Here is a 13,599-nt window from a genome sequence, read left to right as displayed (position 1 = left end):
GTCTCTGTGATGACTTAACAGTGTGTCGTGTTGTCAGGTGTCTTGCTGCTGCTTCCAGACCGTTACTCTGCTTGACGCTGCAGCTCTAAATCATCAAGTCATGTGGCATATTTATAGCCTCCAGAAAGCTCTTTGTATAATTATTTGGGAAATTTTAGTAACTAAATTGGGAATGCTTTTTAATAGAATAATTGAGTGAACTCTTAGATTTATTAATATTTCACTGAATATTTCAGTTTCATTTTGAGCTGTGGTGCCATTGTACATTTCCTTAACCTTTTTTGGTTTTTTGGAGTACTTTCATATATCAGCCCGTGTCAGACCTTACCTGGTTCTCCGCAGAATCACATGACGTGGATTATGCCCAAGAACAGAGGTCTGAGGAGGGGGTAAAAAGTTCACTGATTTCATTAAGGTCACGCATTAAAAGGCAGAGCCACAGATATATTCCCTGTCTAGTTTTTTTCACCAGAAGTTTAATAACATAGCATAATTATTTTCTCATCACTATTGGCAAATAATTTTTGACCCTGGGCCTTGGTAAAATTTTCTTAGTTTTTAAGACAGTACGGTTTTTAAGACAGTGCCACTGCCAAGGCTCTCTGTCCTCGGTACCTTTTCTTCCTGTTGAGGCTGCATAGGAGGTGACCTTCTGAGTGTGGCTGCCATTTCATTTTTTGAGATTAAACTGGAATGCTTTGTTTTTATTTAGGGACTTAAAAGGTCTAGGTGCAACTGTGTTTTTACAGTTTTGGTTGAAGTATAATAATACACACAGAAAACTCTACATTTCATGACTACATACAGCTCGAAGAATGTCAGTGAGCAGACCTAACCTGTGAAACCAGCATCCAGGTCTAAACACAGGACGTGTTACCCAAATGTCAGAGACCCGACCCCTTCTAGTCACTGTCCTCCTCTTGTCCTTCTTTCCTTCTTCCTCTCTCCTTTTTTTGTTGTTGTTCTACAGCCTTGTTGAGATACTATTCATATACCATACCCTTTATCCATTTACACTGTACAATTCAGTGGTTTTTAGTATATTTATAGAGTTGCTTGACTCACCACAATCAATTTTAGAACATTTTTTCACCCAGGAAAGAAACCCTGTATCCTTTTAACTATCACCCTCCAAACCCTCCTTCCTTCAGCCCCAAGCTACTGCTCTTCTGCTTTATGTCTCTAGATTTGCCTGTTCCAGACATTTCATGTAAGTGGAACCATGTGACATGTGGTCTTTGTGACTAGCTTCTTTCACTTAGCGTGTTTTCAAGGTTTGTCTGTGTTTTTAGCGTGTATTTGAGCTTTGTTCCTTCCTGTGGCCAAATAACATTCCACTGTATAGACACACCACACTTTGTTCACCAGCTACTCATCGACATTTGGGTTGTGTCCACCTCTTGGCTATCATGACTCATGCTGCTGTACAGTGTTTGTGTGAATGTGTTTTCATTTCTCTTGTGTGTATACCTAGCAGTAGGATTGCTGGCTCGAATGATAACTGTTTAACTCAGTCTTAATTACTGTTGCTTTGTAATAAGTTTTGAAATCGGGAAGTGAGAGTCCTCCAACCTCGTTCTTTTTCAAGGTGGTTTTGACTGTTTGAGGTCCGTTGCAATTGTGGGATCAGCTGGTCAGTTTCTACAAAGAAACCAGTCAGGATTCTGATGGGGAGGGAGTACTTTGACACCATAGAGCAATTTGGTGAGGATTGCTGTCTTAACAGTGTTTTATGGTTTTCAAGTATAATTCTGTATTTCTTTTCTTAAATTTATTTCTAAATGTTTTATTCTTTTTGACGCTATTGTAACTGTAATTGTTTTCTCGGTCTCATATTCAGCTTATTCATTGTAAGTGTTTAGAAATACAGTTATTTTTATACTAAGGTAAAAGTCACTTAACATAAATGTAAGCGTTATAAAGTATACAATTCTGTGGCGTTAGTATATTCACAGTACCGTGCAGCCATCGCCACAGCTTCTTCGTCATCCCGCGTGGAAACCTCGCCACCAGTAAACAGTCACTCCCCATGCCCACCCGTTCTCTTCTAAGAGTTTGGGCCTTTGATGCATTTTGAGTTAGTTTTATATATTATGTGAAGTAGGATTCAACTTCTTTCTTTTGCATGTGGGTATCTAGTTGTCCCAGCACTATTTATTGAAAAAACTACTCTTTCACCGTCGAATGTCTTGGCACCCTTGTTGAAAATCATTTGACCTGAGATACATGGGTTTATTTCTGGACTCTCGACTCTCCTCCATGGTGTGTGTGTCTGTACTTAGACCAGTGCTACACTGTTTTGGTTACTACAGTTTGTAGACTCTGTTAAGTTTTGAAATCGGTAACTGTGTGTCCTCCGACTTTGTGTGTTTTCATTTGCAAGACTGTTTTGGCTGTTATGGGTCCCTTGTAGTTTCATGTGAATCTTAGGATCAGCTTTAACATTTTGGTCAGGATTACACTGGAACTGTGGACTCCTTTAGGGAGTGTTGCCGTCGTAGCAACATGAAGTCTTATAGTCTAGAAACGTGGGATGTCATTCCACTTGTTTAGGCCATCTAATAGTTTTCTTGTAGATTCTTTAGGATTTTCTATACATAAGATCATGTCATTTGGGAGTAGAAATAATTCCCTTTCTTATCAACTTTGGATGCCTTTTATTTCCTTTTCTTGCCTAAACTTCTCTGGTTAGAACTTGCAGTATAGAAGTGGTGAAAGTGAGCATCTTGGTCTTGTTCCTGATTTCTCAGGGAAAACTTTCAATTTTTCATCATTTATTGTGATGTTAGGTGTGGGATTTTCATAAATGCTCTGTATCAAGTTGCGAAAGTTCCCTGCTCTTCCTAATTTGTTGAATTTTTTGATCATGAAAGGCTATTGGATTTTGTCAGATGCTCTTTCTGTATCAGTTGAGGGGATTATGTGGGTTTGGGGGGCTTACTGTATTGTTATGGTGTATTAATTGATTATCAGATGTTAAACCAACCTTGCATCCTTGGGGTAAATCCCACTCGGTCGTGGTGTGTAATTATTTTTGTATGTTGCTAGATTTGGTTGCTAGTATTTGTGGAGGATTTTGCATCTATACTCCCAAGAGATAGTGGTCTGTCGTTTTCTTTGCCAGTTATGTCTCATTTACCTCAGTGGCCTCATGGAAGAATTCTCTCTTCTTTTATTCTGGTGCTGCTTTCTTTATAATTATGTGCCCTTCTCAGCACGTAAAGAGAGCCCTTTTTACCCTTACTATAGAGTGTTCTGGAAGTGTGTCTTCAATTATTTTTAAAATTTAACCTATACTTTAGTCCTGGATGTTAAACGTAGTCTGTCTTCCGTTACTTGAAACAGTGCTGCAATAAATAATCTTGTATATAAGTTATTTTGTATAAATATGTGTCTATAATTGAATTTTTAGAAGTGAAATTTCTGGGTCAACCCATGCCTCTGTGTATTTCATAGAAGTACCAATTCTGACTTGCTTTTTTTTGTAGGTGTGAGGAGTAGGAGGTAGAACGCTGGCCATTTTAGAAAGTTACCTTTATCTTCTCTCTGTCACACGGCCACACTGAGAATTAAAAACATTCATGTTTATCCTGTAAAAGTTGGGCTTCACTTTTATTAGCCAAGATACGTATGCCTGGAAGAACGGGAGTTTTGCACAGTTGGGAACATAAACACGTGTTAGCATGTAAGTGATTAAGGAAAATGCACTTGGCACATAGATGCACGCGGTGCACGTTTTAATAGTGTTTCCCTCCTGTGGTTGTGCTTGAGGTTACATTTGAGAATCGTTGCTGTTAAGCAGCTCATTAGCGACAGCATTGAGTGAAAAGCGCATGTGTTCCAGACACTGAAGGTTTTGTACAAATCTGTCATTAACCCAGGACTGATTTGACTCCTGAATAACATACTAATTTCACAATTTCTTTTGTAGTCCAGTGTGAAAAAAGCCAGTGTTAAAATTCTGAAAAATTTTGATGAAGCGATAATTGTGGATGCTGCAAGTCTGGATCCAGAATCTTTATATCAACGCACGTACGCAGGGTAAGCAGCTTTTTCATTTTTTTCATTTAAAATTTGAAACTTGTTTCTGCTGTCTTGTATATGCCCCGCACTTTTACATGCAGTGCAGTAGAGCGTGGTTAGGGTAAAGGCGAAGGCTCAGGAGTGGCTTCCTGGGTTTCAGTCTTGGCTCAGCCGCTGAGGGCAGGCTGCCTGACCTGTTTACTAGCGCCTCAGGGTTCTCATCTGTAAAATGAGGACAGCGTTCCTGCTTCACTGGGTTGGTGAGGGGATTCAACAAGGTAATTCGTGAAAAGCGTTTGAAACGCCTGCCGCCAGTAAGCACCCGGTAACCGTCCTTGTCGTCGTTATTCCACTGCCACGTGCGTCTCTGATGAGTGTCGTGTTTACACAGCGTATAGGCTCTCGCGTCCACCTTTCATTGGATTCATGTGTTAGCAGTTTTAAAGTCTCTGTCTTAAAAGCAAAAGTAAACTGCAAAGATGCCCGTATGGTTTATCATGGACTGTGTGACTCATCCTGTCATCCCTCAGGGACCCCAGGGGGTTGATTCTAGGACCCCTCTGACTCCAAAGTCTGAGGATACTCAAGTCCCTGATATGAGATGGCCTCGTATTTTAAGCCTGTGTAAATCATCTCTGGATTACTTATCATACCTAATACAATGTCAGTGCTGTGTAAATAGTTGTAAATACAGTGTAAATGCTATGTAAATAGTTGGAATGCACAGCAGATTCAAGTTTTGCTTTTTGCAACTTTCTGGATTTTTTTTTTTTCTCCCGAATGTTTTCAGTGAGTTGAGTTGAGTCTGTGGATGTGGAGAACCAACCCTACTTGGAAAAATGGAGTAAAATGATTCCTTTGTATTTAAGAGTTAACTTGGTTGTTTATTTTACCCTGTAACAGACAAGACAGTGATTCCTGTGATACAGCACTTCTTGATCTTTACCACAGATCATGTCATAAAATCACTTCCTCTTCCCCAAAGATGGCTTGAAAACACAGAAACCTGTGTAGAGGCGTGATTACCCCACCCCAGTCCCCGCAGCACCATAAAAAGGGATTTCAACATGTTTAATTGCTTTTACCAGAAAGTAAAGTGATACTTGGGAGACCAAGGAGTCTGGAAAATACTTTGAAGTAACAGAAGGTTATTTTGACCACATTGTCTTCAGCTATGTCCGAGTCGTAGTAATCTTTATTTCTTCTTTTAGGAAATGGTGGATAATAAGCCTAAATGAGTTAATTCCCAAAGATGATATTTATTCTTAAGCAGTGGTTGGTTCATTTATTTCAGACCTTATTTAAGAAAGTCTGTCAATTGCAAAATGTTTTCTATAGTTTTTTGTTTGTGTAAAATAAATATATAAATATATTTTAATTTATAAAATTTAAATTTGTAAAGTAAATATATATAGTATGTAATATATATTTTTTTTAATTTATAAAATGGGTCATAAATAGAGAAATAATGATTTTTCTCCATCCTTTAGAGACAGTTTTCAGTGTTTGTTTTAATTTTATGGTTTTAGCATCTTCCTGAAATTTTTCTAAAGGCAGACAGATTTGTATCAGGTGGTATACGGGCACCACATATTAACGGATGACTTACTAGGAAGGCTGTCTCTAAAATAAGATTCACTTTGCCTGAAGTTAAATAATGTATAGGCGTCAACAGGATTCGTTTTTCTTCTTCTAACTAACTTCTAATTACAAATATATTGATCTCTTCTGATAAAGATTAAGTTTACAGATAAGGCTAACGTGCCCTTGATTCCGATGCTTATTTTCTCCCCTTTCTTCTCAGGATGGTCACTCTTAGTGTATATTTGTTTGCTTGTTTTTATGTGCTTGGCGTTACACTCTATTCTGTAGCTTGTGCTTTCACTCACAGTGAGCTTGGAGACTTTTCTATGTTAGTCTACACATATTTACCTCATTTTTAACTGTTGTCGTATTTCATAAATAATGTTAATTATAGCTCATAACTGAGGCAAAATATTCCATAATGTGCTATGTTACTATTTGGTTATTTTGGTGTTAATGGGTTTTATAAATTGCTTGCAGCTTTACTATTATACACAGTATAGCAAAGACTTCCTTTTATATTTCCTTGTACTAAGAAGCAGATTTAAAATTTTAATAGCCCTTAACCCAGTTTACCTTTAACAGAATGTGTACATTTTACATTCTTATGAGTCATGAATAGAGATGATTTCCCCACATCCTTGTCTACAGTCAATAATACCAAACTTTAAACGTGTTTCCCATCTGGGATTGTTGCTCATGAGACGGAGCTGCTTTTAGCACGTTTGTTGCTCGTTCAGGTTTTTCTTCTATGAATTGACTATCATCTCTTTTTCACATTTTAAAAATTATCAGTTACTATATATATAAAAGACCTTTCACTGTGTTCTATTACTGTAGCTTCATAATGTATATACTTGTAATATATTTTTATATTGTTAGGGTAAGTCCTACCTTTTTGTGTCTTTTACAAAATTATCTTGGCTATTTTTGTGCCATGTCTCTTCAGTATGAATTTTAGAACTGTGAATTATCTATTAACTCATCATGTTGCATAAACTTTTTGAGGATTTTGAATGGAATTGCATTGAATTAAAGATTGCTTTCTGTGGGACAGGGTTCTTTTTGAAATAAGCCCCACTCTGAGTAACATGGGATAGATATAAATTGTATTTCTAGCTTTCTGGATCTAGATAAGGTACTTAAAATTAATTTTTTTCTTAATTTTAAATTGATTGTTAGAAATTATGTTTTTCTTATGCTTATTTAGGAAGATGACATTTGGAAGAGTTAGTGACTTGGGGCAGTTCATCCGAGAATCTGAGCCTGAACCTGATGTAAAGAAATCGAAAGGTTTGTGATGTTTCTATACATTGTATGAAGCTGTTACTCACATTAGTCATTGACTGTAAGTGAAGGATCATTGAAGTTTTAAGCTGTTTATTTTACAAAATAACTGCCATGTCTTTGACCTTGTGTTTGTAGTCACGAGTGAGTACAAGGGCTTCGTGTGATCAGGTCTGAGTTCAGTCTCTCGAGTCAGAAGTTACTGAGCTCGCTTTACCAGTACAGAAGGCACATCTACGTGAAAAGATACTTGTCACCTTTTGATTTAAAGGCAAAATACCCGATCCAGGTGGGACTTGAGGTTTATCTTGAGACCCTTTATTTTACTGAATTTCCTCTAAGTTGCTGAAAGTTATTGTGAAATATATGTGGAAAATATTAATAAGTTGAAATTGAAATCCTTTGTTTAATCAGCAGACGACTGCTTAGTTAATTCCAAGAGTTAAACACAGAAATACTCCTTGTGACTGAGCTCAGCTTCCAAACAGTTGGTTTACACAGGAAGATTTAGGAAACCACCATGGGCCCATTCAGATAATATCTAGAAAGTTTTCAGTGTGATTGGATGGACAGTATTGTTTTGAGTAGAAGATACTGACTTTTGTTAGAAGAAAATGCTTCGTTTTGGTAAGCGTGTTTAACATTCAGAGCTCTTGCCGGTCTGTCTGCTGAATCGAGTGGGACTGCATTCCTATCATGTTTGTCTTATTTTTAATACATGTATTGTTTATGTAATGATTTGCACCACTTTATGCTGATGAATAATCTACTTCGGGGTCAGATAAAAATTAACAGAGTAAGCAAAAAATGCAACAACTGTTGAAATAATTTAAACCAGAAAAGGGTCTGTTAACCTATTTGTCTTTATTAGTTTATCCAAAAAATTGATTTTATTTCCTGTTTAGCCAGAGAAGTTTGAGGTACACAGTTGGGAAAAGTGTCAAAGAGCGAAGAAAGTCTTCACAGCTCATTCTGTAAATAATTACTGAGTGCCTCCGTGCACTCAGACTCACGGGGCAGTTCGAAGATACAGAGCCTGCTGTTCAGAAACTTATAGTCCAGTAGTGTCTTTTATTGGGTAGAAGATGAATGCTAGGAAGAGGTCAGTGGTGGCCTAGACGCAGAGAAAGTGCTGGACAACTGCTGAGGGTATTGGCCAGGAAGGACTCCACTGTCATCAGGTAGCTTCTGTCAGAGAGGGTACTGGGGTCTCCAGTGGTAATAGAGTCTCTGAGCTGTTTGGGTTTTTTTTCCTGAAGCTGGTCTATTCCTCTGACAGCTCATGAAGAGGCGCTGCTGCTCCAGAGTATAGGTGTTGGGTGTTTGCAGCTTGTTTTTATATTACATGAATTATGTTAAAGATATATGAGTAAAGATAAAGATATACAAAAAGCTTTTCCCCAAACCACTGTCTCTGCTTATTCTGTTCATTCAGTCTCTTCACACTACTCATTTGTTCATTCATTCTAAAATTCGAGTGCGTACTGTTTGCATCTGCTGCTCTGAATACTGGGAAGAAAACAAGATTCCTGCCTTCCTGAACTACATTGTAGTGGAGGGACAGTAAACAGATAAATACAGTGTGTGTGTGTGTATTTATGTACAGACATATAAGCAGCCTGAGGGGCTGGAAGAGTGGTGGGTAGTGCTGTCTTAGAAGTGGTTGTCAGGAAAGGTCTCATGAGAGAGGAGCATTTTGAGTAGACACCTGAGCAGAAGGGCAGACTAAGCTCTGGCTCGTTCGACTCTTAGGTGATACACCTGTGGGTGCCACCTCCTGCTCTCCAGGTGGAGAAGTGGAGGATCAGGGAAGTGGTAACGTGCCGCGTGTCAGAGATCACACATCAGGCTTTGGTTCCGCGTACCACGCTGACAGCAGTTGTTTGCAGTTCAGCGCTGCTTCCTCCCCCTTCCTCTCCTTGTTGAGGGCAGCTGCGAAGAATATTTGTCATTTACCCACCTGTAGTTTCATTTTGGATTTTAGAGCTCTGATAATAGAGCACGGAGAAGGGGCTACGTTTTGAGGCCAGTGTATCTCAGAAGCTTCTGAGAATGTGAGAACTTTGCTTTCAGAGCAAGCAAGGTGATTTTAAAAGTTACCTTCAAATCATCAAGGAGAAGGTAACATGTAGGAATTGTAAAGGGCGTCGTGAGCAGGTGGTCCGTGCAGTGGCAGTCCCCTGGTGCCTGGATGCGGTGGCAGAAGATAGAGCCATGCGCACACCGTGAGAGCTCTCATGTGTCATATTAAGAAGCCTGTGGCACTGTCTTTTGGGCGCCATAGATTTCTAAGCAGAGTTCAACGAGATGCGTTTTTCTGGCTGTCGTCTGGGAATGAATTGGAGTTGGGGAGAGACTGGTCTCAGAGACACTAGTCAGGCAGTGGGATTTGCCAGTAATGTAGGTAGAAGAAAAAGAGGATTTGAGGGTAGGTAGTTGTAACAGGAATTAGGTGGACATATTTGTAAGACTTCCAAGGGGGAGTTCAGAAGACTACATCCAAGGTGGAATTTGGTGACGTATTTCATGTGGAGAGTAAATGAGGACGGCAGATGTTTTTAACGTGGGTTCTGTAGATGAAACACTATGTTAGTTTTTAATAGAGGATTAATTTCTGAGATGGAGGCTACAAGAAAAAGTACATGAGAGATAGAAGAGCTTGAATCAGGACATGTTAAGTTTGAGATGCCTTAAGACAATTTGTAAGTACTGGCTTGATACCCAGCGACAAGTTTTTGAGTTATTTGCGTTTTGAAGGAAGTTTAAAGCCATAGGAGGGAATGAGATGCCCCAGAGAGAAAGCCCTGAAGGGAACGATGGGATCCCAACGAAGCCCCTTGTTATAGGAGGGGTGGGGGATGCACGGGAGTGAAAGACTCGGTTATTAGAAGAGGAGGGGGAGTATCGGCAAGTAGGAGACTGTCAGCAGAGTCTCCTCAGGCTCTGCGGCGGAGCCTGAAGAGGGCAGTGCCTCGGGGAGTTCCAGCTGTTTGAGGCTTGAGGCAGGGCCTGTAATGTGGCCCTGTTGACTTTGTTCGGCTGTAAAATTTCCTCAGACCAGTATTCATACTTGTAGCTAATAATAAAAGTTATTAAGGGAAAAGGATCCAGTTTTTTGGGGTTTTTTTAATGAATGCTACAGTTTACTGTAGACTGTCCCAGTCATTGAACTAAGCAGGACCTTGCCTAGGAAATAGTCTGCCAACCCACTTGGTTTAAGGCAAAGTTAGGATGTGAGCTTGCTTGTATGGATGAAAGGATAAGCTGTGTATTTAATTCATGAAAATAGAGGCTCGCCTCCATCCTTGGGGATTCCTCGGCATCTTGAGTACAGATGTTGTAGACAGACTTGTGTGTCTCCTGGGAAGCTGAGGTGTATCAAGGCCGGGACAGAGCATGGCTGTTTAAAACTCTGATTTTACCCAGCGAATTTACACAGACCAGAGACCCAGCACGTAGCAGCATAATCTGCACTGCAAGCCCTTTTGTGTAGGAGCTGATCTGAAAGATTTATGTATGTGACAGGTGGATTGACATCTCCTGATGTATTGCTAGATTCTTATCTCAAGTCCAAATCCTGCTCATGGTTTTCTTTGATCTTTGAATGTTTACTGCAAATTTAACACGTGTATATTTTCTTTCATTAAGTGAGGAGAACAGAAGAAAACTAGAGCTCTAAAACAGCTTTTCAAAGTTTTTCCAACCATAATATTTGCAAGTTGAATATTCTGTTATGGAGACAGCATAATCAGTTTTTATTAATGGTAGTATTCCTTAATTTGGGGGTGAGATTGTACAAAAAGAAAAGAGTATCTTTTAAAAAAGAATACCTTTTAAAAGCTGAGAAATAGCTTTTAACTAACAGCATTCTTGGTAACGTAAAATGATTTGAGGTCTGCATTCAACCTTGGCTCTGTTCACCAGGATCCATGTTCTCTCAAGCTATGAAGAAATGGGTGCAAGGAAGTACCGATGAGGTAAGTTCTGCTTTCAGTGTGAAAAGATTCCTGTTTATAAGGGGCCTTTCCTCTAAGGCTTCAGGTTTTCTCTTTCTTTAGTTCCCTTGCTTAAGCAGCATGGTGCATGATTGCTTCCTTATCTAGAAGGTAACAAGAAGGGATGGGCCCTTCCTAGCATCTCACAGTTGCTTGGTAGAGGCAGTGGAGGTGTCCTCAGCCCAGAGACTGGTCACTGGGAAATACCCAAGCAGTCACGTTTCCATGTATCAGCAGGCATCAGTAATCAGTGTAGAAACAAGCTCAGATGTTTCCTTCCTCACTGTCGGTTATACTTTCAGAAGTAGAGGCCTGCTTTTTTGAATAGTTAGGTACATTGAAAGATGAAAGTGGAAGAAGAAAAATGTTTTGTTTTGACTGTCTAACACGAAAATAGTCATGATGTTGGATAGCCAGTCGCTGACTCTGGAAGACAGTGAATAGCATGTTGATATATCACAACCAGAGGGTGGCCCAGGTCCTTTCATACACGGGAATGTGCTTCTTTCCAAATAAGCAGAAATGATATGCATGTGCAGTTGTGTTTAGAGCACTGATAATGTTTGTTGATTCTTCTAATGAATAACCATTATCAACAGTTTAATTACTTTTTTAGGCCCAAGAAGAGCTAGCTTGGAAGATTGCTAAAATGATAGTCAGTGATGTTATGCATCAGGCACAGTGTGATCAGCCGTTAGAGAAACCCACAAAGGTAAGGACGACTTGTGTTCTGATCTAGCATGTGTTAAACAGAAGAGAATTAGATCCCAGAGATATAACAATTTATAAGGATGTAAGGGAGCTTCTGCCTCTGCCTTTGAAGGATTAACTGCTATAGGAATTGCCCTCATTATAAACAACTAGAAAACTGACAGGCTAAATATAGACAACAGGTAGTAGAGAAGCTGTAATCCTTGAAAGAAGGGTGACATTGAGGGGATCCCTAGTTCATTTCCCAGAAGCTGTTTGCAAAGTTCAGGGAGGGAAAAACCTAGCAAGTTTATGGTCTTGCTGAATTCAGAAGTCAGAAATTAAAGTTTGGAGAGCCCAAGGTGACTAGAAGTCATAGAATAGGGCACCAGAGAGGAGGGACCTGCACAGAAAGGAAGCTCCTGAGATATTTAGAGAGATCCTTTCAAGGCGTTGGCCAGGTACTCGTCCATACACATGCAGGGTGAAAGTGCCCATCGCCTGGCAAGGAGCTACCAGAAGTCAGCAGGCTGAACAATCCTGCAACCTGGGGCTCAGGGTAGTTCGTGTTTCTGCTGACCAGTGTGGATAGATCTTATAATCCGCAAGGCATTGGATAGTGTCCTCAGAAACATTATGCCTTTCTACTGGAGGTGAATTAGCCCTAGAGTAAAGCACCTTAACCAAGCTTAAAAGCAGCTTTTGAAAGAATCAAACAGCTCTGTAAGTAACAACTGCATGTCAGAACAAAGGCCAAACCTCTTTTAAGGAACACAGCAAAATTCAGCATTCAACAGTGTAAAAATACGTCTGACATTTAATCAAAAATTACCAGGCTTGCAAGGAAGCAGAAAAACTTGACCCATAACCAGGAGGAAACAGCATCTATAGAAACAAAACCCTAAAAAATACCAAATGCAAAAGAACTCAGGGAAGAAGGGAAAGGGAATAAAGAATCAAGGGGACAAATAGAAGACAAATATAGCAAGATGGTAGATTTTAACCAAAGCATATTATTAATTGCATTAAATATAAATGGTCTAAACGGTCTAGTTAAAAACACAGAGATTGTCAGATTGGATAATAAGGCAGAACCAAATTATGTGCTATCTGTAAGAAGCCCACTTTAAATATAAAGACATAGATTAAAAGTAAAAGAATGAAAAAGTTATACAATGAAAACACTATCAAAAGTAACCTGGAATGGCTATATTACTACAAGTAAGAGTAAACTTCAAAACCGGGAGATTACTAGGCACAAAGAAGAACATTTCATATGATAAAAAGATCAGTTCATCAGAAAGACATCAAGAATTCTAAATGTGTGTGCAGCCAATAACAGAGCTTAAAACTACATAAAGCAAAAAATGGTAGAACTACAAGGGAAAATGCATAGATCCAAAATACTAATGGCTAGAACAGTGTTTAGAAGACTTGAACAACACTGTCAACCAACTTGACCTAAAGGACATTTACAAAGCAGTGCATCCAGCAGCAGCAGAGTATACTTCTTGTGACATGCACATGGAACGTTCACCAAGATATACTATGTTCTGGGCCATAAAGTAAGTTTCAGTGAATTTTAAAGGATTGAAAGCATACAGTTTGTTCTCTGACCACAAAGGAATTAAATGAGATCAGTAACAGGACTTCCCTGGTTGCACAGTGGTTAAGAATCTGCCTGCAATCAGGGGACACGGGTTTGATCCCCAGTCCGGGAAGCTCCCACAGGCACAGAGCAACTAAGCCCATGCACCACAACTACTGAAGCCTGTGCTCTAGAGCCCATGAGCCACAACTACTGAGCCCGTGTGCTGCGATTTCTGAAGTCGCACGCCTAGAACCCGTGCTCCACAACAAGAGAAGCCACCGCAATGAGGAGACAGCGCACCACAACAGAGCAGCCCCCACTTACCACAGCTAGAGAAAGGCCCTGTGCAGCAACAAAAGACCCAACACAGCCAGTCAATCAATCAGTAAATAAATAAACATATATCTCTCTCTCTCAGTAACAGAAAGA

The 13,599-nt window shown here is 39.6% G+C and overlaps 1 protein-coding gene across 6 annotated transcripts in view; it reads left to right on the top strand.

Moving 5' to 3' along the window:
• Nucleotides 1-13,599, top strand: part of AKAP10 (A-kinase anchoring protein 10) — a 56,603-nt gene that overhangs the window by 32,735 nt on the left and 10,269 nt on the right. For 5 of the 6 annotated variants that reach the window (XM_057714177.1, XM_057714179.1, XM_057714182.1 and 2 more), the window contains 4 exons: nucleotides 3,932-4,041; nucleotides 6,818-6,900; nucleotides 10,819-10,871; nucleotides 11,506-11,601. In XM_057714177.1, the coding sequence (XP_057570160.1) occupies nucleotides 3,932-4,041; nucleotides 6,818-6,900; nucleotides 10,819-10,871; nucleotides 11,506-11,601 (342 nt within the window). The remainder of the gene's footprint in view (nucleotides 1-3,931; nucleotides 4,042-6,817; nucleotides 6,901-10,818; nucleotides 10,872-11,505; nucleotides 11,602-13,599) is intronic. The other variant, XM_057714181.1, reaches the window with a different exon arrangement.

The sequence above is a fragment of the Hippopotamus amphibius genome, chromosome 17 (genome assembly GCF_030028045.1).
Source record: "Hippopotamus amphibius kiboko isolate mHipAmp2 chromosome 17, mHipAmp2.hap2, whole genome shotgun sequence".
In the NCBI taxonomy this organism is placed as follows: Eukaryota; Metazoa; Chordata; class Mammalia; order Artiodactyla; family Hippopotamidae; genus Hippopotamus; species Hippopotamus amphibius.
This window is presented reverse-complemented; position numbering and strand designations above follow the sequence as displayed.